Below are 24965 nucleotides of genomic sequence, written 5' to 3'. Positions count from 1 at the left end.
AAATACCTGCAGTCAACTTGTGCAATAAGTTAGGAGATTCAGCAGATTGTGTTCTTCATTTCACCCGTCACATATTATGAAGCTTACCGTAGTTCCCCAGAACAGTTGAGCGAGTCACGTGTTTGTTTGTAAAATGGCACCACGGGAGAAAGAGGGAGCAGGTGAGTCCAGATGTGTAATGACATGGGTAGCGTTTTATATTGAAAGTCACGTGTTTTCTTGCTTCAATAGAATGATCAAGGACATGAAAGTATAGTTTTACTTCTCAGAAAATAGATTAGTGCAAAACATTCGCAGGACAATAGCTTCATTTTCAGATGACGACAGAAGTGCAACGCTATTTGGCAAGTAAATTAGCTTATAATGAAAAAAATAAAGATTATGCATGGACATCATGTTTCTAATTTGTATTCTAGAAAGAATGTAGCCTGCTACATTTCCTATTGTTTTAATTAATGTTAATATTTCATTTTATTATAGCAAGAACAGCTTAAATAAAGCAAAGAGAAATGACAGCATCGTTACTTTAAGACATGAAGGTCAGTCAATCCGGAACATTTCAAGAACTTTGAAAGTTTCTTCAAGTGCAGTTGCAAAAACCATCAAGTGCTATGACAAAACAGGCTCTCATGAGGAATGCCACAGGAAAGGAAGACCCAGAGTTACCTCTGCCGCAGAGGATACGTTCATTAGAGTTACCTGCACCTTAGATTGCAGCCCAAATAAATGCTTCAGAGTTCAAGTAACAGACATCTCAACATCAACTGTCCAGAGGAGACTGAGTGAATTAGGCCTTCATGGTTGAATTTCTGCAAAGAAACCACTACTAAAAAGGACACCAATAAGGAGAAGAGAGACTTGCTTGGGCCATGAAACACGAGCAATGGACATTAGACCGGTGGAAATCTGTCCTTTGGTCTGGTGAGTCCAAATGTAATATTTTTGTTTTTCAACAGGACAATGACCCAAAACACACCTCCAGGCTGTGTACGGGCTATTTGGCCAAGAAGGAGAGTGATGAGTGCTGCATCAGATGATCTGGCCTCCACAATCACCCAACCTTAACCCAATTGAGATGGTTTGGGTTGAGTTGGACTGCAGAGTGAAGGAAAAGCAGCCAACAAGTGCTCAGCATGTGGGAACTCCTTCAAGACGGTTCAAAAAGCATTCCTCATTAAGCTGGTTGAGAGGATGCCAAGAGTATGCAAAGCTGTCATCAAGGCAAAGGGTGGCTACTTTGAAGAATCTCAAATATAAAATATATTTTGATTTGTTTAACACTTTTTTGGTTACTACATGATTCCATATGTGATATTTCATAGTTTTGATGTCTTCACTATTATTCTACAATGTAGAAAATAGTTTTAAAACACAACAACACTTGAATGAGTAGATGTGTCCAAAATTTTGACTGGTACTGTATGTATAACTTTATGACCTGGATTGCCTGTCATTGCAATTTGTTTATTTCAGTTTGGGCTTGTTAGCATATTTAGCTAGCAGCATCCATGGAAAGTCATTATTACTTGTGCTACATTTGTTGGCATTTTGTTGGCCCGTTCCTGTAGGTTCATGCTCTACAACATCCGCAGAGTACGACCCTGCCTCACACAGGAAGCGGCGCAGGTCCTAATCCAGGCACTTGTCATCTCCCGTCTGGATTACTGCAACTCGCTGTTGGCTGGGCTCCCTGCCTGTGCCATTAAACCCCTACAACTCATCCAGAACGCCGCAGCCCGTCTGGTGTTCAACCTTCCCAAGTTCTCCCACGTCACCCCGCTCCTCCGCTCTCTCCACTGGCTTCCAGTTGAAGCTCGCATCCGCTACAAGACCATGGTGCTTGCCTACGGAGCTGTGAGGGGAACGGCACCTCAGTACCTCCAGGCTCTGATCAGGCCCTACACCCAAACAAGGGTACTGCGTTCATCCACCTCTGGCCTGCTCGCCTCCCTACCACTGAGGAAGTACAGTTCCCGCTCAGCCCAGTCAAAACTGTTCGCTGCTCTGGCCCCCAATGGTGGAACAATCTCCCTCACGACGCCAGGACAGCGGAGTCAATCACCACCTTCCGGAGACACCTGAAACCCCACCTCTTTAAGGAATACCTAGGATAGGATAAGTAATCCTTCTCACCCCCCCCCCCCTTTAAGATTTAGATGCACTATTGTAAAGTGGCTGTTCCACTGGATGTTATAAGGTGAATGCACCAATTTGTAAGTTGCTCTGGATAAGAGCGTCTGCTAAATGACTTAAATGTAATTCTGGTCAGACTCCAAAAGTTTTTTCCCTGTTTTTTTGCCACCCCCTTGTGTACTAAGCCAGTAATACCGTAAATACCCGGATGAGAGGACGGTACATGAAATTAAATCTGGATACCGCTCAAACCTAATTATGACATGTTTTGGTGTATTTAGAGATCTATTTTGGATGCTAGACAGCAAACAAAAGTATTTCATATATTGTATAGATCAATAAAATCAAAGGCTATTAAAATACTGATTTTCTTTACTAATACAATGTGTCTTTCAGTTTACTGTGGTGTTATTGCCTTAAATCACGGATTACAAAGTTATACAAGGACCTTGAGCATTCTCTCCAGCGGCAAACTGTTAGAGGGAGGGATCTATATTAATCAAAATTATTAGCTAAACACAAACTTGTCTACATTTGAGGATTCCAATGATCATTTGGTGTGTGTAAACCCAAAGTGTCCATTAGTGCTAGTCAATTTAAATGAAGGGAAATAACATTGTGAGCAAATTGATTAATCATATCACTTTGGTAAATTGGGATTTTCTGAAATGGAAGGTCATCAATTCTTTAAAGATGATTTCTTAAACTTCTCATTGGTGTTACCATCATTGGTGTTACTACTCTTACTGGTGGCACAATGTTATCATAATGGTAGAAATGATTTAAAGTCATTAAGTTAACCTATAGGTTCATTTAGAATGGGAGGATGTATCCAAATACATTTAAATGAAAAAAAAAAGAAGCCCAAATGTCAACGTAATTCAAGAACCACCCATATTTTCCCCCGTCGACTATATGATGAAGTGGAGTCTGTTACGCCCTGAAAACATCATCAACAATGAATAATTGTTTGAAACCAACACATGGCTTAGAAATCAGATAATGGAATGCATCATAACTTTCCACCATTTCAATCAATAACAATGTCTCCGTTATAACCCAGTAGACTGAGGACGCATACAAATTGGCAGGGTGAAATTCTTCAGCAGTGTTCTGTGGTCACCATCTGGAGTGGGGTTTGGCACACAAGCGAAAAAGCAAATACGACACAGCTTTAGTCAAACGGGGGCCAATAGTGAAGGTTTGTGTTAAAGACAACAGTTTCAATTCAAGTGTATTGTATAAACACTGAATGAATAGCCAGTGTGAATCTGTATTTAATAAAAACAGAACCCCCACCCCAAACACAGACTAAAATCTAAGAATCAAAAATTGCCTGTGTGTTGACATGTAAAAGCCCCATAGGCCTGTACAGTGCATTCAGAAAGTATTCAGACCCCTTGACTTTTTCCACATTGTTACATTACAGCCTTATTCCATAATTAAATTGTCCCCTCCCCAAATCTACACACAATACCCCATAATGACAAAGAAAAAACAGGTTTTTACTAATTTTAGCAAATATATTAAAAAATTAAAAAACAAAAATAAAAATGTAGAATTCAAGGCATACTTAATCAGCATGGCTACCACAGCATTCTGCAGCAATACATCATCCCATCTGGTTTGTGCTTTGTGAGATTATCATTTGTTTTTCAACAGGGCAATGACTCCACACACCTCCAGGCTGCGTAAGGGCTATTTGGCCAAGAAGGAGAGTGATGGGGTGCTGCATCAGATGACCTGGCCTTCACAATCACCCGACCTCAACCCAAATGAGATGGTTTGGGATCAGTTGGACCGCAGAGTGAAGGAAAAGCAGCCAACAAGTGCTCAGCATGTGGGAACTCCTTCAAGACTGTTGTTTAAGCATTCCAGGAAAAGCTGGTTGAAAGAATGCCAAGAGAGTGTGCAAACCTGTCATCAAGACAAAGGGTGGCTACTAAGAATCTAAATTACAAAATATATTTTGATTTGCTTAACAGTTTTTTGGTTAGTACATGATTCCATAACTGTTATTTCATAGTTGAGAGGTCTCCATTATTATTCTACAATGTAGAAAATAGTTTTCTTTTCTTTTTACTCTTGGGGACCTTCAATGCTGTTTTGGTACCCTTCCCCAGATCTGTGTTGACACAATCCTGTCTCGGGGCTCTACGGACAATTCCTTCAACCTCATGGCTTGGTTTTTGCTCTGACATTCGCTGTCAACTGTGGGACTATACAGACAGGTGAGTGGCTTTCCAAATCATGTCCAATCAATTGAATTTTAAACTATAAAAATAAATGACTGGGAGTTGATATATGAAGTGTGCGACTGTATTTTTATTCGCCGTTAGTCAGCACATTCACATAAAATGATTTTATGTGTGCGCCAGCTCATTTTTTAAATTCTACAATCAATTGAATTTACCACAGGTGGACTCCAAATGATTTCTAGAAACATCTCAAGGATGATCAATGGAAACAGGATGACCCTGAGCCCAATTTCAAGTCTCATAGCAAAGGGTCTAAATTACGTATGTAAATAAGGTTTCTTTTTTAAATTTGTAATAAATGTGCAAAAATAATTTTTTCAATGTTTTCACTTTGTCATTATGGGATATTGTATGTAGATTGACGAGGAAAATGCTTTATTTGACACATTTTAGAATAAGGCTGCAACGTAACAAAATGTGGAAAAGGGGGTCTGAATACTTTCCGAATGCACTGTATCTGGCATTCCAAAGGGGAATCTGAGACATCGTCCTCTTTGTTTCCTGCCAGCTACGTTTGACACACGCCCCTGCCCCTCAGCACACAGACTGAGGAGAAGGTGATAGTGCCTGGGAGACAGGGACCGAGGCCAGAGTACCACGAGCCAGGGGGGGCCTGGAGAGAGGAAGCAGGGGCCCCCTCAGCACTCTCAGAACAGGGCAGCAGGGTAGATAGACAGCCCTGGGCAGCCCTGTCAGAGCAAGGCACCAGGCTGTAGAGACAAGTCCGTCCGCGGCCGGCCCCCTCACAGCAGGGCAGCAAGCCAGAGAAGCGGCCTAGACTTCCTGGCCTGGAGCTAGCCCACACCGTGAGGAAGAAAGTCAGACAGGAAGACACAAGGACAGGAAGGGGAGGACAGAGTGGGAATGCAGGACAGTCAAAACCGAACTCAGGAGAAGAACAGAAAGAAAAACAGGATACATCCTCTGAATATCACAATTACTGAAGGTTTAGAAAGATGGATAGGTGAAGGAACAATATATGACCAGCACCATTTCCCGTATTTAGAACCGATAGGGAAAGTTTCACACAAACCTTTAAGTCAAGAGATATTTTCTCTAAGTGCTGATTGTAGTTTGTGTTCCCCTGACCTTACCTCTCATGTTTGTTCTCCTGCGCGGCCCTCAGCAGCTCCTGAATATTCTTGGTGATCTGCTCCGTCTTACAAATGACGTCCTCTGTGCAGGGCAGGGTGGAGTCAGCCTCAGTCTCATCCTCCCCCTGCTCTGCTGTACTGCTATCCCCGAGCCAACTGCTGTTCCTGCCCATACTGTATGGGGAGAGGAGAGGTTCTATGGTTAGGCACTCCCTCACTTGTGGATCACTTTGTATATGAGCGACTGCTAAAATGTTTCCACATTTTACATACAGAAGTCAGAAATATACAATATTTTTCTACTATAAACATTTTAAATCAAAAGTCCTACCCGGACTCCTCCAGTCCTGTGTGGTTTGGTGTGTTGTCATAGTCACTCTCCAGCATGCGGCTCTGTCCCTCCAGGCTACAACCCTACAATGGGATGAATGATCAAGTAAGATGATGCTTGTCTCTTAGTTTAGTTTGCAGACAACCTTTGAATCTGGTGAGAGAACAGCCGCACAAACGCTACCACAGTCTGAACGTGCTTGATGAAGCAGACGGATCAGAATCATGCTCTCTGAACCTAAAAAGCCATGTCATATTAAACCAGACCTCAACTGGTTTCAAAGCAGAGAGGAAAACGAGGTAGTACGTTTGAACCAGGGACCAGCTCTGTGGCAATAAGCAGTCAATGAGATCAATATTCCTGTGGTACGGTTAAGGGCTTCAGTACAGATGGTTGTCCACCCCCTATGGCTTGTAAACACGGTTCGCACTACAATGAACCATGACATTCTGTATTCCTCATCTGTTTCAACAACCCTGTAGCCTTCTGACAGGATGTATGGAAACACCAGTGTACATGTCATGTTTCGGGGCCTTTGAAAACACACAGACACCAATGTATAGCTCTGGCATTTCTAAAACCAGAGAGTTTCTTTAGGTATTCGACACGGCAGTGCTGTCTGGGGGAATAAGGGTTAGTGAAGAACAGCAGCAGAGTGGTGCATGCAGCCAGCCATACCATGCGGAGAGGAGAGGCAGTGAGGTACAGCAGCAGTTGAAGGATAGAGTATGAGGAGATGGTACAGGAGGAGAGGAAGTGGCAAGGCAGAGGGGATAGCACCCCTTCCCTGGGGCAGCTGCCCCCATCCTCTCAGAGGGAAGATTAGGTACTTAACCCTTCGAGCTCGCTCGTCCCGCGACCAGGACAGGGAGGAGGGGAAGGTAGGGAGGGAGGACGAGGCGTTCCCCAAAGGACCCCTCCCAATCTAGAAAGGGTTCAAACCAAGTTCACATAAAGGGAGTTGACTGTATTCTACAGGAGGAGGGGGCGGGGGTAAATGCACAAACAAAAACTGAATTGCCACAAACCAAACCAAATATGCTTAAAAATAATTACCACAAACCAAAAACTCTGAAGGCAACGGTCCACAGTGAACGGCATAGAACAGTCCAGGAGGGAGCGTTGTGACCTCTGAACTTACGTTTGTAGGGAGGGGCTGGACGGTGAGGCTGTCGTCACGGCGAGGAGGCACGCCCCTGTGGGGATACTGCCTCATGGCCGAGCCCGTTTCATACATGGACATGGGGCGGCCCCCGGGGAGAGGGGGGCGGCCGGAGAGGTCCCGGGGGTGCTGCTGGCCACTGGGTGTCTGCCATCTCAGGGAGGACTTCTCAGTCTGCAGGGAGTTCAGCTGGAGGGGACAGAAGTTCAGAATATCAGCATTATTTCTGTGAAATAGCCCAAAAAAAAGGCCTGTGTGTGAAACCTAAGGTGATAATACCATGGAGGATATGAGTATATCAGTGCAGGTTTGGATGGAGAAAAATGTCTCTATCCAGACTCTCCATGACCAGGCAGCTGCACTTCCACTGTGTTCACTTCCTTTTCTGTAAATAGCCCTGGTCTGGTCACGAAGGACACTCCCAGACTATTGTTCTCAACTTCTCATGAGAAAACAACAAACCAGCTGCTTCCTTGAATGAGCTAAAGGTTCCTGTCATATATGGATTACAATCTGAACGTGTTCAACCAAATACCCAAATACCTATTTGCACCGACAACATAAGAAACATGAGAAGGACCAACACAACAAGGGAGCAGTTCTTGTGGGTCTGCAAACATCTGAATCTGCATAAAGCTACTAGACTTATTGTGGGATCGGTGGGTTGTTATAATGCCAAAATCATAAAACGTACCTTGCTCTGCATCAACTGGAGCTCCTCACTCAGGTGACAGTTAACCTTGAGTAGCTGCTGTATCTTGGCCTCGGAGGCCGTGAGGGCGCTCTTCACCTCCATGAACTCATGCAACGTAATGGGGCCATCAGACAAGTCCGACGACTCGGAGCTCTGAAGGATGGGGAAGCATGGTGGGATGGAGATTTTAAAAGATGCACATTTAGCACCATTCCATTTGATTCAAATCTGTTCATACACACCCTGAGGAAGACGACGACAGATCAGCAACAGCGCGACTTTAGATCATTAAAAAGAAATTGCAAAAGCCACAAAATACACCTTAATGGTTCTCTTTAAATACAGTATGTAAAAACCATGGAAGTCATCTTACTTTGGAGAACTTTACAACAAACAACCAACCCCCCCCTCCCAAAAAAAGGTAGGCTCTCTCTCCCTCAATCGGATACTGTATGCACATCAACAACGAATGAGCTCAAATCTAGTGAGGGATAAACCGTCTCAAACTTTTTCAGCATGTGGTCCTAGTTGGCAGTCCAAATTGCACTGATATGATTAGGAATAGTACCCTACTCGCCCTGGCTGACGAAGGAAGTAGGGTTGCAGGGTGCGACAGCTCCTTTGAACTAAAAATACAAATGTGTTTTAGCCTACTATAGTTACGGACACTGACTGTAGCATAATATAATATATACTGAACTTGTGCACACATTTATTTACATCCCTGTTAGTGAGCATTTCTCCTAATCCATCCACCTAAAAAGTGTGGCATATCAAGAAGCTGATTAAACAGCATGATTATTACACTGGTGCACCTTATGGTGGGGACAATAAAAGGCCACTAAAATGTGCAGTTGTCACACAACACAATGCCACAGATGTCTCAAGTTGAGGGAGCGTGCAATTGGAATGCTAACTGCCGGAATGTCCACCAGAGCTGTTGCCAGAGAATTTAATGTTCATTTCTCTGCTATAAACCGCTTCCGTCATTTTATAGATTGAAATTGTCAGTACGTCCAACCGGCCTCACAACTGCAGACCAAGTGTATGGCGTCGTGTGGGCGAGCGGTTTGCTGATGTCAACATTGTGAACAGAATGCCCAATGGTGGCAGTGGGGTTATGGTATGGGCAGGCATAAGCTACGACAACGAACACAATTGCATTTTATCCATGGAAATTTGAATTCAGAGATACCGTGACAAGATCCCGAGGCCCATTGTGGTGCCATTTATCCGCTGCCATTGACCTCATGTTTCAGCATGATAATGAACAGCCCCACACCACAAGGATCTGTACACAACTCCTGGAAGCTGAATGTTCCAGTTGTTCCATGGCCTGTATACCCACCAGACATGTCACCCATTGAGCATGTTTGGGATTCTCTGGGTCAATGTGTATGACAGCATGTTCCAGTTCTTGCCAATATTCAGTAACTTCGCACAGCCATTGAAGAGGAGTGGGACAACATTCCACAGGCCACAATCAACTTTATCCGAAGGAGATGTTGCGCTGCATGAGGCAAATGGTGGTCACACCATATACTGACTGGTTTTCTGATCTACGCCCCTACCTTTAAAAAAAAAGGCATTTTATTAAAAGGTCATTTATTTCAAATCGACAGATTTCCTTATATGAACTGTAACTCAATAAATTTTTGAAATTGTTGCATGTTGCGTTTATATTTTTGTTCGGTAGTATTTCTTGCAGTGAAACTATACACCAAATTTACAATTGTCTCAGGAATAGAAGTGGAGGAATGTTTTCATTCAGCATCTTGAGATAATGAAAATGCACAGTTAGGGACCGTGCAAACATGCAGTCTTTGTCAGTGAAATAAAAGGAGACAATAGCCTATGTCAACCACATAAAATATGCATCCAAGTCCAACTTAAATGTATCAGATTCATGTTGGATCGTTTTCACAGCTTTTCATATCCTTGAAACTAGTCCAACTCATGTAATTTCAAAGTTTTGCAGGGAAAATCATTTCGCTGTTTTAGTTAGGCTAATGTATTTTCTCCCCGGTCCCTACACATACTCGCTCAGAGCAGAAATGGAAAATAGCTTTACTGATGTCAACTAGATTAGGCGAATTATTATTGATGCAATCTATAAATTTGTTTTTTTGTCTTCTAGAGCAACAAGTAAAGACAGAAGAGAAGCTGCATATAGGCTTGTCTAATTATAGAAAAGTTGGCTAACAAATAGCCTACCAAATGTCAGAAATGATATGGGGTGAAAGTAGGCAGAGATGACTAGCTGGAACCATGAAGTGTTCGGACAATAGTGTACGCAATCAATCAATCATTATAGGCTACAAGTGAACCTAGTGACAATCAACAAATACCATTAGACTTTTGGTGTTTTAAGGTGAATGGCGGGTGCATAGTGAATTGTTTTAGATGCTGGAATCCTTATGGAGTGGATTGAACATGCGCAGGTAGCCTCCTTTTTGAAGCGATTTGATGAAAACATCATGCTGGGTGGTGTTCATGTCACATTAAAAGCCTACTTTTTTAGTATTATTCCCCAAAAATATGAAAGGGTGTGCACACATAGGTCCCGCACCCACTATCAAAAAAACAAACATTCCCAATACATTTGATTGACAACTAAGGGATATGCACTAACTGTGGATAACAATCATTCAAGTTCAGCAAAGCGAGTCACATGCAAGCTAACCAAATGCAACTTGTAGCTAGCCACCGAAGCTGCCACTCACCCACTGGTATAAGATGACATCCCATCCCTCCAACTTGCTAGCTACGAGGCTCTGTGTTTTTAGCTTGCCAAATAAATACATAGCTAAATAGATAAGCTTGCCACGTTATGACTTGTGATAACTGCCCTGGCTAGTTTGTGTTGAGACCCACACTTTTCTTTCATCCGAACGGCTAAAGACAGCAAACAACGTACAAGCTGTGATTTACAACTATTATAATTATTTATTAGACTACCAAGAAATGTATTGGTGAATATGAATTATGCAAATAGAACCCATTTTTAAAACATCTTACAAAATGTTGGTTTTTGTAACAAACTGAATTTGATATTTTTTGAATGATAATGTCTTTGTTTCATATCTGCAAAGCAGTTCAAATAGTGTCAGTTTCACATAATGGCTATGCCAATACTATGTTAATGGTAATGAAAAGAGAAACTAAAAAAACAACAAATATGGTGTTACCTTGGTCCTGCCATCTTTTCCATTCCTCCCAGGGGCTGGTTCCCGCTCTGGATCTTCATCAGACGCCACACTGTCATAATCTGGCTGGTCTTCATTATCCTGGTTATCACTCCTGTTGATTCCCTCCAGGATGAGCTCTATGTCCTCTGAGGAGAGAGAGCAACGGTCAGAGGAGTGGACCACGCAACAACCATGCCATGGTGGGTAGAGTAATGAGCTTTGTTCCAAAGTGCCAAATGTAAGTAAAGTAGCTTCAGATTACTGTACTATACCTCTGGGACTTTTACAGGAGTTCCCACGTTGCCGACGTTTGGCGTCAGTTAATATGTCAATGACGAGTGTTGCAAATTCATGTGCGTTGAACCTCGCTAGCTTCTGCCGGCCCTGCAAAACAAGACAACATTATGAAGCGGCTGTTTTGGAAGTTAAGACTCTTCAATCAAATGAATAAAACTCACCTAATAGCTTGGGAAAGAGACCCACCAATTTGACATAACAGTGAATTGCATTTGTAGTTGACTTGCCTGGTTTCTGGTGGATGAGTACTCGGGGTTGACAGGGAGGAAAGGCACCACAGTTGTGTCTGTTACCAGAGTGCCGTGGTTCTGAGTCACCAGCCACACTGATACAGCAAAGACAAACCATAGATATACATAATTTGTTTCATATTAATAATAATAATCTATTAAAACACACCTAGTGATACCTTTATCAAACACTTATAAGCAATCACAATTTCTGCTAAACCTACTGGGTCAGTCTTGAATTGCAGTGGCATTTGGGCATGGCATTTTAGAAGAAAAAAACATTTAAATGTATTTGGGTACGTCTTTCCATTCAAAATCAACTGATATGGCAGCTTAATTACTTGAAATAACATTGTGCCACCAGTAGGAGCTAGTAACACTAACCATGATAATACCAATGAGACATTTTAGGTTATTGAACATTTTCTTAAAATGGAGGCCACAGATGCCCAAATCTAAGGTCCCTTCACTAAATGATACCATTAATAATTTTGCTCACATTGTTATTTCTCTTCATTCAAACTGAGTAACACCAAGTGACACTTTGGACTCAGACATACCAAAGTATCAACGGAATCCTCAAATGTATGACATAAAAGATAAATGATTAGCTAATCACACTTCTTTAATAGAGACCCCTCCCCCGATAACAGTTTATTGCTGGAGGGAATGCTCAAGGTCCTTGAAGATCTTTAATGAGTGATTTAAGGCAGTAACACCAATGACATAAAACTGAGGGACAGACATTACTCATTTGTTATAGAAATATACAATACATTAACTACTTTTGTTCACCTTTTAGCATTCAAAATAATAGATCTCTAAATCCCCAAAACATGTCATTATAACGCTACACGTCACTACTGTGACAACCCATTTTCTTACCCTAAGTCCTTTAAATAAAAGTTTGCAGTAAAAAAAAATACTTTCATTATGTTTTATCCTTGATAAACAGTTCAAAATAAACAAACGTGATGTGTAACTATGTCATTGTAAAGTGTTTTTTTTTTTTTTTGGTTGCATAGGCAAGGGCCACAAAATGCCACTGCAATTCAAGAACGACCCTACTACAAACAATCAAATGTCACTGTATCTGTTCACCTGCATCAGTTTCTCTTCTGTCCACTTCATCATAAACGTCCATGGCAAGCTCTTCAAACTGATGGTTAGTGAGCTGAAATCACAAGCCACAGTAAAATCATATCACTGGTATGTCAAAAGGACCATAATAAAACAAAAAGTTTAATTTCACTCACAGACTGGAGTTTTTTCTTTGCAGCTTTTGCAAATTCTGACAAATCCAGACTGCTGTGGACAAAAATAATAAATAAAATAATATATAAATTACACACACACACACACACACACACACACACACACACACACACACACACACACACACACACACACACACACAGTACCAGTCAACAGTTTGGACACACCTAGTCATTCAAGTGTTTTTCTTTATTTTTTGTATTTTATACATTATAGAATAATAGTGAAGATATCAAAACTATGAAATAACACATATAGAATTGTATATAATAACCAAAGAGGTGTTAAACAAATCAAAATACATTTGAGATTCTTCAAAGTAGACACCCTTTGCCTTGATGACAGCTTTGCACACTCTTGGCATTCTCTCAACCAACCAACTTTTGACTGGTGCTGGTACACACAGACACACACACACACAATCTATATCTCATCAGTTTATATAGCAAATGCAAGACAATAAATTATAGTCAACAGTTGACATACTTACACATTTCTATCCATTAACATATGAAAGCAAAGGGAGATAAACAATGGTGGGGTAAAGGAATTATGTTTTAACCTCAGTTACTATGGATACACACAGATGCATTTCATTTTGGCCTTATCAGACTGAGGTTTTTGTAAAATGTCACAAAGATGCCTGAACAGCATTCTATTACTCCATAAGCAAGCAATGGTGTTGGGTTCAGTTCTTACCGGTCAGCCATTTGTGGAATTATGAAGTGCTGTCCGTTTCTATGATCTAGTAGGCAAACACAGTCAGATTAGAACAAACAAACATCATTGTTCAATTCATCAATGAATCACCATCTCCCTATAACCCCCCTTCGCTGCACTCTTACCTGGCCTTCTCCCACAGAGGTAAAATGCCAAGCAGTCAGTGAGTTCATACTGGATCTCTACCAGTCTGTCTGCCAGCTCCTGATGACCTGCTTGTCTGAGCAGAACAGGTATAAAAGGTCATGAGTCTTCTCTACATCAATATTAGTGGCGTTGAGGTCAACTTCTGTTTACTGTAAATGCCAACTATAGCAGTATTTATTTCTAAGAACGCTCTACAATAAAGCCAAGGGTGGTAAAGTTATATTTTATTCAGTGAGTTGACACATCTGTAATCATGTAGATTCTTCAAATAAACTTTAGTACTAGGCAGCCTCATAAACCGTTCTCTGTGAAAGAGTTGTGCAACCATCAGGGGTAATGGATTGCTCCCGTGCAGTATAAAAGAGTATGAAGCCTGCTTTACCTTGCGTAGTCAATAGGGGTCTTACCCCCCATGTCTAGGGCATCGGGATCCGCCCCATACACAGCCAGCAACTCTGCCTGCGACACCTGGCCTGCCTTAGCTGCTACATGTAGCGGAGTGTTTCCTTTTTCCTGAAGAACAAACAGGCCACCACCCCAAAACAATATGACACTGGACACTGTTGTAATAATGTGCAGGCTCATAATCATTCCATTATGTATTGATACATTTCAGGCTATTTTTGACATACCGGGTGGAAGAAGTTGGCCTGGGCTCCCAAAGACAACAGTCTCAGGCACGTCTCCAGGTTCCCAGTCCGAACACTGGAGTGGAGTTGCTAGAGGCAACACCAAAGAGAGGTTTGGTTAGCTAAAAACATTTTTTTTTAAATAAATTGGCAAATGAATGATCTCAATGGCAACGAAGCTTGCAATCCAGGGGATGTTCTAGCTGCAATCTCTCACCTTACTGAGGTCCTTCGTAGTGACACTGTCATCCTCTCGACAGGGCATTCGATGGACATAAGCCAGCATCTGATATTTGGCCTTGATGAACTCCGTTTTATGGGGACTGGAAAGGGAACAGACACGCACTAATAAACCTCTGAGACTGTCCTCACCCCAATGGCACTTTAATACAACAGAGTCCCACACTGATGGTGATAGATCATGGCGAGACTAGATGCTTATGCTTTGTCATTGAAAGTTCCATTGTTTAACCTTCAACAAAAAGTTTGAAATGTGTTCCACTCACTGGACTCTGTCCTGGGGGTTGGCCTTGCGTTTCCCACTCGAGATAGACGAGGGATCCAGAAGGCAGTGCTCCCAGATGGAGTTGGACCCATTGCTGTACAATGTCTGAACCATCTATAAAAGAAGCAAACAATAAAACCAATTGATAGGGGAAAAACAACATTTGAAGAAGTTCTCCGATGGTAAAAGCAAAGATACCACAATAGAAAATGACTCAAGTAAAAGTGAAAGTCACCCTGAAATTCTACTTGAGTAAAATATACTTTAATTAAGCAAACTAGACAGCAAACCAGGGGCACACTCCAACACTCAGACATAATTTACAAACGAAGCATGTGTGTTTAGTGAGTCTGCCAGATCAGAGGCAGTAGCAATGCCCAGGGATGTTCTCATGATAGTGTGTGAATTGGACCATTTTCTGTCCTGCTAAGCATTCAAAATGTAACGAGTACTTTAGGGTATCAAGGAAAAGGTTTGGATTAAAATGAGCATTATCTTAAGGAATGTAGTGAATTAAATTGTCAAAAATATAAAATAGTAAAGTACAGATACCCAAAATAACAACTTAAGTAAAATTACTTTAAAGACTACCAAAGTACTTTACACCACTGACTGTTCTTTTGTCAGTACTACTGTGTGAGTTTGTGTGAGGTGCCCACCTGTAGTTGGGAGGGGGGCCATGGTGTATGGGTCAGGTGTCGGACTTGGGAACTGTGTCGTCCCAGACCCCGGTGGATGCTGCAGCACTCATCACAGACCAGCACACCCCTGTTCACTGAGCCCCAACATGGGCCTGGAAAACACACACACAAGACTCAATATTACTACAAAGGCTCCAAGTCCACAGACAAACACCATAAAGACTAAAAGAGTCATGCATCCAGTGCACCAGCCCTGTTCTCAGAGCATTTCCTATTATTCCGTACGTAAATCCAAGACATTCCATTCAGTATGATATGTTACATTTGGTATGGTTACATAAAACAGATGGTTACTTAAGGCAAAAACTGAAAGTATGTTGGTTGGTCAGTGTGGATGTATAACACGAACATCTAGCTACCCAAGGGTTGCAAGTTAAAATCTCATCTGGGACAATTTTAGAATTTTAGCATGTACCTAACCCATTAATCTAACTCCTAAACTTAACCCTAACCCCTAGCTCGCTAACGTTAGCAACCTAGCAAGAATTCATAGCATATACGTTTAGCAAATTTGCCACATATCATACGTTTTGCAAATTCGTAACATATTTTAAGTTTGCAAATCTGTTACATAAAACTTCAGCAAATTCATATATTTTATTTAAAGAACAGAACAAATTATTATGTACAATGACAGCCTACCCCTGCTGACACTGGGCAAATGGTGTGCCACCCTATGTGATACAGCCTGGATTCGAACCAGGGACTTTAGTGACGGGTCTTTAGTGCCACTGCGCTATTCGGGAGCCCAACATATTGTATGTTTGAAAAGGCACAACATAAAATAGGAATTGTAATTCATAACATATCATACGAAATGGGTTACACTGAAAGATATTCACAAATTAATACATACCATACGAAACTTAACATATCACACCAAAAACGGATTTACGTACATAATAAAACGAAGTGCTCTGAAACCAGGTTGAGTGTACAAATCATTCTTCATGCATACTTGTTTTATGATTTCAGCCAGACAGCAACTCCCTAGCTACAAATGTCATAGCTAACTATTTTACACAATATAAACGAGATATACCCCAACTAACGTTAACTTGCAAGCTAAAACAAAAAAAGAATGACTCATGTAAAGTCTAGCTAGCCATAAGCTAACCAGCTAGCTAGGAACAATAAAGTTGAGAGCTGTTAGTTAGCAACAGACAGCTAAGGCTACTGTAGCTGACTTCCCCATTCTTCTTTGTTAACGTAGATATCATTGTCATAGCAGCAAGTATGTAGCTAGTTGCAAGCAACGCGATGCATTGTTGGAACTAACGTTTCAAGACTGTGAATCCCATTGAAAGTGGAAAATAAAGCAAACAAAGAGTAAAAGGGCTTGGGCTACCATTCCATGAAATACAATTGCTAGCATAAGATAGCTTTCTTGCTAAATTCATAAGGCTAGCCAGCCATCGCTTAGCTTACCCGGGGCGCTACAATCAGCGCAGACCTGACAGTCCCTGTTGCGCAGACGCTTTGACATCCCGTAAGCGCGCAAACTAGCTGGTTGTATAGAGAAAGCCCTTTAAACTATCCGGTTCAACGGAAACTCACGAGACACACTATGCTAGTATCTAATGTAGCTACAACGACGAGGTCAGAGAATTTGATAAGGGAAAATGCTAACTGTCTATGCTATCTCATTATCATCAAGATCCCCTCTCCAAAGAGCCCTCCCTGGCTCCCTCCCGTTATCTGACGTCAACAACAGAAAGCGAGAGGCATCTGGGTTGTCATTGAAAACGCAAACACCTAAATTCTATATATGTTTGCCTCATATTGTGGTACTAATAATTTATTGTTGATACACCGCGTGATTATAGCCTATTATATTTGTCAAATGTTCACATTGATTACAATGGAGGTAGTGGTACGTTGAAGCTATTTGTAGGCCTGGCTAGATCTTAATTTTCACTAGCTGTAATTTTGACAATATTGGTAAACCTAATGCAGATTAGGTATACTCTCCTAATATATTAGGTGGAGATAATCACAGATTACACTGCAAAATAAGACAGTGGACAGTTAGAATACCTTGGAACAGTGGAATATCTTTCAACCCACACATTTAACCCCTTATGTTGTGTGAATGGGTGAGTGAGAGAGCGTGCGCGTGTACCTGCCTGTGTGTGTAGCCTACCTGCATGCGTCCGTGCATTCTTTATCAACCATAGACTGCAAATACAAACCCTATCATCAAGAATTGGCTGAGTACTGCACCGTGTCGCTTTAAAGGGGGCGTTCGGTCGCATATTCCCAATCTGCCAGAGTGTAAATTGAAGAGAGGGACTCATTTGAAGCAAATAGCTGGCCTTGTGCGATTGAATCAAGAGCAACAGCGGGGCGCAATGGGAGGTAAATTAGGTTTTTCGATTTGAATAGGCTATGTTATAAAATATCAAAATTGTCTTGAATGCCTCACCAACTTTCAATGATATCGTTATGTGTTTTCATTCCAGAGGCCGAGACGCGTCAGAAATTGCTGCGCAATGTGAAGAAAGAGGTGAGTGCCTTCAGTATTTGCAATGTTTTTAACGACAAATTATTAGAAGCAACCGTTGGTCATGGATCTCTGGCAGCCGTTCTGTTGTATTTGGATGCCCAAAATAAGATTGTAAATTGGAGACACCGGGAAGTCTGGTGTATATGCTTTAATAAAATTGATCATAAGGATACATGTAGCCTAATAGGATATTATATTATTTGGATCGTGATTTTATTATAAAGGATGCGTTCAGGGGCGACTTGGATTGAAATACGTGTATATATACAGATACATAGCAATTATTTGGTATCCGTAGGCAGGCCTAGGCAATAACGCCACGATCAAAGTAGCAGTAATGGATCTGTTATCTCTGCATGACGTGAATACGTGTGCATGTCACAGTGCAGAGCCAAGAGCAGCATCATTAGGATTATTGATAACCGCTCTTACGTGTGTTTGTCTTTTATCTGAATGCTAATGCTGTAATGGAGGGCAACTCCATTCACTGGGCATGCTCATATCTCGGATAGCCTATTACCCCTCTCTCTTTTATATGAAAAAACACGTAATCAATTGATCAGATGATATCTTGCTTCATCCTGTGTCTGGAAATTAGGCCTAAAGGATGTGGTCACACTTTATTTGGATAGTCCAGATAGTGGTCACACTTTATTTGGATAGTCCAGATAGTGGTCACACTTTATTTGGATAGTCCAGATAGTGGTCACACTTTATTTGGATAGTCCAGATAGTGGTCACACTTTATTTGGATAGTCCAGATAGTGGTCACACTTTATTTGGATAGTCCAGATAGTGGTCACACTTTATTTGGATAGTCCAGATGCTCTACATATGGTTGTAATATCAACAAACTATCTGTTGATAAGAAACTGCTTGCTACGGTTATGGTTATGGTTAGGTTTAGAATAAGGGTTAAGTTTAGGGTTAGTGTTATGGCTGGGGTTAGGATTAGTAGATAGTAAGTTGAAATGTTACTGATAGTCTGTAGACAGTCCATCTGTAGATGCTCTACAAACTATCCAATTAAAGTGATAAGGATGTTGTTCTTGTGACAGTCACGGTTTATTATTTGGGGACTCCTCAAATAGTTATCTGTTAGCTACAGTCAGACCATTCTTCAAAGGAAAATTGTCTGGCTTATGGTATAGTTGGGCTGCAGCACTACAGAAACCTGAAAGGGAGAGAAGAGACCAACTCCCTGTCTGGCTTATTTTCTTTGTAGCTGCATGCTGGTGTGTCCTCTGTTCTAGCTCCGTTTATGAGATGTTATTTTATTTTGCCCTGAAAAGTAAAAGAGCATTATTAGCAGCATATTGTATCGTGTTCTAATTTGTATGGATAGCCCTGTCCATCTTTGTGCCATTTTTTTAGATGACAGAAAAACAGTCTCTCGCACGCACGCACGCACGCATGCATGCATGAACACGCAAGCAAACAGGCAGTCACACACATGCACACAGGCACATGCAAGAGAAACACTCTTATTCTGCCAAGTTATTGGCAGCAATTCTTCTCGTCTCATGAAGGCAATCATTGGTCACATGCCCCCTGGGATGGTAAACCGGAGTGTGAGGTTTGCATGTGGAGGCCACATCACAAAAGGGACATGACTAGCACCAGGTCATGCAGCAAGGAATAGAGTCCTAGTTGGTGATAGTAAATATATACTGTATCTCAAACCCAGACTTTTTTTTTCAATCTATTGTTGCAAAATCGCTCCCCATCCTTGCCTCCTTCTGCACTTTGATTTCTTCTCTTTCTGTGCCTACTCTTGTCAGACCCTGTCTCTTTAAGTGCCTGTCATATCAAATCCCACCTCACCTTTGTCTCTCTCTCTTTTTCTCAGGTGAAACAGATCATGGAGGAGTCAGTGACTCGGAAGTTTGTGCATGCAGACAGCAGCCATATCATATCCTTCTGTGGTGAGTGTGTTCATGTCGTAATATATTACTTATTGAATTTCCAGTTCCTATGGCTCATTAGAGTTTCGACTTGCTCATTTTGAGTTTTTATGGTTTGTTAACCCCCAATTAAAGGCCCAGTGCAGTCAAAACTGTGATAGTCTTGTGTTTTATATATATTTCCACATAATGAGGTTGGAATAATATTGTGAAAATTATGATATTTCCCTTCTAGGGAAGCTGTTTAAAAAGACGACCTGAAATTTCACCCTGTTTTAGTGGGATGGAGTTTTGGCCTGACTGGTGACATCACCAGATGGTAAATTAGTTAATAGACCAATAAGAAATAGAGTTCCAAACCTCTACCAATAACAGTTAGTTTTCAGTTTTCCCCTCCTAGAAAAATTCTTGCTTGAGAAATGACTCTTTGCTAAGAAGCTATTTTTGTTTCTTTTTGACCATTTCAATTTCTAAACAATCACAGTGAGGTACTTAATCATTACAAGCCCACTGAAGGACTTTAGTGCCACATGGCAGTGCTGTGCTCTTGTGACGGGATGGGAGGGAGGGTGCATGCCATAGTTGATGGGTTAGCCTAGCTGCATAGCTGGTCTGGGTAGGTCGAAGTGTTGATTTAAATGAATGACTGCTTGGCTTCCAGTATGTGTAACAGATACTTACCTGCTTGGTTTCTCATCTTTGACCGAAGACCATTACTATTGTAATAAGAGCCAGAGTAGAGTGGATAAAAAGAAGTAAGAGATCGTGGCAAGAAATGCATAATATTTTTTGGTGAGATGAAAGTAACCTTATCTCCAAAGAGCACCTACCAAAAGGTAGGTGGGACTTCTGGGCCACCCAATTGCAACCAATGATTACTTGGGTAAGAGGACAGACCGTGATAGTAAGAACCCATGGTCAAAGCATACGCTCCAGTTTTGGAGGAAAGTTTTAAAAAGTCTCCATCTGCCTATGGGTATATCATCTCTAACTGGTACTGCAGATCTTACAGATATTTCCCCATTATCAATCGATTCAGGTCTCCAAATGGTGGTCATTACTTACTTTGCAATATGTACACCAAGTCTTGAAGAACAACCAAATTAAATCATTCGGTGAAATAAGTTCAGACTTCCATCTGCCAAAGTCAGATTTCTTTAGCTATTTACAGCTAAGAGACTATTTACTGAAACACCACAAATGGGTAAAAATGAAGGGTGAGCCCTCTCTCATAGAAAAACATTTATCAATACTCAGAAAAGGGCAACTGGTAGTTAACAAATTACAAAACTATACCAATCTATTGCTGTCACGGCATAGAGCAATACTCTGCAAAGTGCAAGTGGGAATCTCCTCAGTGGTTGGGAAAGGGTACGGGGGCTGGACACACAGTGACCCAGACCACGCTGCTGATTGGAGATCACACATACTGACACAAGGTAGTTTGGGGAATGGGTAGGGGAGCTAGACAATAATAATGATGACACCGACAATTATGTTTACACTACCTCTATTAGGAATTGCTATGCTTGAAAATATAGTACAAATATAAGTTAATAACAAAATGAAAAGGAAAGAGCACCTTTCTCTCTCATCGCAGACTCGAGCAGTGCTGCTATTCTCCGTCAACTAAAGAATTACAGTTGGTTTGAACTAGTGCTTTGTAATCTCTTCACAATTGTCCTCCACTCCACTCTGGTGTCACAGCCTCACATTTCACACTTGTGATGTGACACATAGGATTATTGTTACATTAAGAGCACAGCAGTAAGATTATGGAGTCAAAAGTAGGTGGATTATTGCTGGTTGAATTGTACGAAGGTAAATGCCATAGGTGTTATGTTAATTTCACATTAAAAAATCTGAGTCAGAACATTTTTTAAATTAATTTGTCTCATGACTACATTGACATTTACAGAGCAAGTGACATTGGGCATCATCCTGTGGTGTTGAAATGTCAAGCCTGGCCACCTCCTACTACCCCAAAGTGTGTACGGTCACGTTCTCAACCGAACACAGCTTGATTTTAGGTTGGCACCGGCCACAGCCATAGAGATATGTAGGTCCATCTGTGTTAAATTTAACTGACAGCAGACACTATGCAAAGGTGTTGATACTACACCTCTACACATCCACGGATATCCTAGCAACAGTAAACATCGTTTGTCAGTTTTTAGTCTATTTCTGGTCCTGCTGAGAGCCACCTGCACCTTCCCTCTAACCCGTCTCTGCTTCCCTGCAGTTGCACTCAGACTGTCCAAGGGTTTTCACTGGTTGTGCCTGAAAATCTAATTAGCAAACTCTGCATGTGGTTTACTTGTTGTTGACAGTGTATGCAATCATAGCTTAATGAATATCGCTTTGGGGAAAGTTGGTTTTGAAACCAAACTCTTTGTGTACTGTTGGTGTCTGTATATTCAATACTATGTGTTTCCGTGTGTCTACAGCTGTAGTGGAGGCATGTGTGCTCCATGGGCTGAAGAGGCGAGCAGCGGGCCTCCTTTGCAGTAATAAGGTAGCAGCACTCTTCATGAAGGTGGGGAAGAGCTTCACCCCGGCGGAGGAACTCTGTCAGAAGGTCCAGGAACTAGAGCAGCTCATCGAGACCAAGTAAGACATTGATCTTGACTAGTCATTACTCCTAAGCCCCCCTCCACGCACACCAATATGCCATAAATGAATACAAAATGGGTATCAAACACTTCTCTCTGTATTCTCCAGCAGACAGGCTCAACTAAATAATGGCAGTGTTCAGAAGCAACCCGGATTGACCAACCTCCCCCCTCAGGGCTTGAGGAACCTGTGGATCCGCACTGCTCTCATGGAGAAGCTTCTGGACAAGATTGTCATGTACCTAGTGGAGAACAGCAGGTTACTAATCAATCAACAGATCAGATTCCAGCTGAAAGTCTGACATTGTGTTTGATCTTACAAATACCAACAGTCGTAGCTGCACAATATGTATACTACAGATGTCCGATCTTAATTTGATCACTCTTTTGTCACATTTTTTTCCCCCTGCGCATCAGGAAATTTCAAATGGGGCTTGTGATTTACATACATTCACTGAAAATCCTCAGTTCTCTTTATCTCCATGTGGGAACAGTCCAGTCATTTCAGAGCAGTGCCAGCCATCAAAATCATTCCCCCTCTCTCACTCGCTCAAACTAAAAGCAGCAGACACGCCTCCCGGGTGGCACAGTGGTCTAAGGCACTGCATCGCAGTGCTAGCTGTGCCACCAGAGATTTGGGGTTCGAGCCCAGGCTCTGTCGCAGCCGGCCGCAACCGGGATGCCCATGGGGCGTTGTCCGGTTTAGGGAGGGTTTGGCCGACAGGGATATTCTTGTCTCATCGCGCACTAGCGACTCCTGTGGCGAGCCGGGCACAGTGCATGCTGACCAGGTCAAATCAAATCAAATCAAAACAAATTGTATTTGTCACATACACATGGTTAGCCGATGTTCATGCTAGTGTAGCGAAATGCTTGTGCTTCTAGTTCCGACAATGCAGTAATAACCAACAAGTAATCTAGCTAACAATTCCAAAACTACTACCTTATAGAAACAAGTGTAAGGGGATAAAGAATATGTACATAAAGATATATATATGAGTGATGGTACAGAGCGGCATAGGCAATATATGGTATTGAGTGCAGTATATACATATGAGATGAGTATGTAAACAAAGTGGCATAGTTGAAGTGGCTAGTGATACATGTATTACATAAAGATGGTATAGAGTATATAGAGTACAGTATATACGTATACATATGAGATGGATAATGTAGGGTGAGTAAACATTATATATTAGGTAGCATTTTTTAAAGTGGCTAGTGATATATTTTACATAATTTCCCATCAATTCCCATTATTAAAGTGGCTGGAGTTGAGTCAGTGTGTTGGCAGCAGCCACTCAATGTTAGTGGTGGCTGTTTAACAGTCTGATGGCCTTGAGATATAAGCTGTGTTTCAGTCTCTCGGTCCCAGCTTTGATGCACCTGTACTGACATCGCTTTCTGGATGATAGCGGGGTGAACAGGCAGTGGCTCGGATGGTTGGTGTCCTTGATGATCTTTATGGCCTTCCTGTGACATCGGGTGGTGTAGGTGTCCTGGAGGGCATGTAGTTTGCCCCCGGTGATGCGTTGTGCAGACCTCACTACCCTCTGGAGAGCCTTACGGTTGTGGACGGAGCAGTTGCCGTACCAGGCGGTGATACAGCCCGACAGGATGCTCTCGATTGTGCATCTGTAGAAGTTTGTGAGTGCTTTTGGTGACGAGCCGAATTTCTTCAGCCTCCTGAGGTTGAAGAGGCGCTGCTGCGCCTTCTTCACGATGCTGTCTGTGTGGGTGGACCAATTCAGTTTGTCTGTGATGTGTACGCCGAGGAACTTAAAACTTACTACCCTCTCCACTACTGTTCCATCGATGTGGATAGGGGGGTGTTCCCTCTGCTGTTTCCTGAAGTCCACAATCATCTCCTTAGTTTTGTTGAGTGTGAGGTTATTTTCCTGACACCACACTCCGAGGGCCCTCACCTCCTCCCTGTAGGCCGTCTCGTCGTTGTTGGTAATCAAGCCTACCACTGTTGTGTCGTCCGCAAACTTGATGATTAAGTTGGAGGCGTGCGTGGCCACGCAGACGTGGGTGAACAGGGAGTACAGGAGAGGGCTCAGAACGCACCCTTGTGGGGCCCCAGTGTTGAGGATCAGCGGGGTGGAGATGTTGTTGCCTACCATCACCACTTGGGGGCAGCCCGTCAGGAAGTCCAGTTGCACAGGGCGGGGTCGAGACCCAGGGTCTCGAGCTTGATGACGAGCTTGGAGGGCACTATGGTGTTAAATGCCGAGCTGTAGTCGATGAACAGCATTCTCACATAGGTATTCCTCTTGTCCAGATGGGTTAGGGCAGTGTGCAGTGTGGTTGAAATTGCATTGTCTGTGGACCTATTTGGGCAGTAAGCAAATTGGAGTGGGTCTAGGGTGTCAGGTAGGGTGGAGGTGATATGGTCCTTGACTAGTCTCTCAAAGCACTTCATGATGACGGAAGTGAGTGCTACGGGGCGGTAGTCGTTTAGCTCAGTTACCTTAGCTTTCTTGGGAACAGGAATAATGGTGGCCCTCTTGAAGCATGTGGGAACAACAGACTGGGATAGGGATTGATTGAATATGTCCGTAAACACACCAGCCAGC

General features: G+C 42.2%; 2 protein-coding genes across 10 annotated transcripts in view; one reads left to right on the top strand and one right to left on the bottom strand.

Annotated features, from left to right (window-relative positions):
* The window catches only part of LOC118387700 (ARF GTPase-activating protein GIT2-like), a 20777-nt gene extending 3157 nt beyond the window's left edge, over positions 1–17620 (bottom strand). The window contains exons 1-19 of one of the 7 annotated variants that reach the window (XM_052525790.1): positions 17508–17620; positions 15323–15456; positions 14665–14777; positions 14376–14481; positions 14162–14248; positions 13912–14042; positions 13508–13602; positions 13362–13407; positions 12644–12695; positions 12489–12561; positions 11385–11482; positions 11133–11244; positions 10861–11006; positions 7673–7825; positions 6958–7167; positions 6652–6741; positions 5817–5899; positions 5486–5659; positions 2157–3259 (exon numbers count right to left, since the gene is read on the bottom strand). In XM_052525790.1, coding sequence (XP_052381750.1) covers positions 3253–3259; positions 5486–5659; positions 5817–5899; positions 6652–6741; positions 6958–7167; positions 7673–7825; positions 10861–11006; positions 11133–11244; positions 11385–11482; positions 12489–12561; positions 12644–12695; positions 13362–13407; positions 13508–13602; positions 13912–14042; positions 14162–14248; positions 14376–14481; positions 14665–14777; positions 15323–15456; positions 17508–17619 — 2022 coding nt within the window. In that variant the 5' untranslated portion in view covers position 17620 and the 3' untranslated portion in view covers positions 2157–3252. Of the gene's footprint in view, positions 1–2156; positions 3260–5485; positions 5660–5816; positions 5900–6651; positions 6742–6957; positions 7168–7672; positions 7826–10860; positions 11007–11132; positions 11245–11384; positions 11483–12488; positions 12562–12643; positions 12696–13361; positions 13408–13507; positions 13603–13911; positions 14043–14161; positions 14249–14375; positions 14482–14664; positions 14778–15322; positions 15457–16263; positions 16509–16643; positions 16766–16792; positions 17065–17507 lie in introns of those variants that run through there. The other 6 variants (XM_035776324.2, XM_035776329.2, XM_035776326.2 and 3 more) reach the window with 6 other exon arrangements.
* The window catches only part of sgsm1b (small G protein signaling modulator 1b), a 20394-nt gene continuing 13019 nt past the window's right edge, over positions 17591–24965 (top strand). For 2 of the 3 annotated variants that reach the window (XR_008143250.1, XM_035776321.2), the window contains exons 1-5: positions 17591–17722; positions 17827–17870; positions 19720–19795; positions 22222–22384; positions 22496–22645. Coding sequence is in view for 2 of the 3 variants with exons in the window: in XM_035776321.2 (XP_035632214.1) it covers positions 17716–17722; positions 17827–17870; positions 19720–19795; positions 22222–22384; positions 22496–22645 (440 nt within the window). In the remaining variant the exon portion in view is untranslated. The remainder of the gene's footprint in view (positions 17723–17826; positions 17871–19719; positions 19796–22221; positions 22385–22495; positions 22646–24965) is intronic. The other variant, XM_035776322.2, reaches the window with a different exon arrangement.

This window comes from Oncorhynchus keta, chromosome 9, assembly GCF_023373465.1.
Source record: "Oncorhynchus keta strain PuntledgeMale-10-30-2019 chromosome 9, Oket_V2, whole genome shotgun sequence".
Lineage (NCBI taxonomy): Eukaryota > Metazoa > Chordata > Actinopteri > Salmoniformes > Salmonidae > Oncorhynchus > Oncorhynchus keta.
The sequence above is the reverse complement of the archived record's forward strand: the minus strand, read 5'-3'. Positions and strand labels throughout refer to the sequence as shown.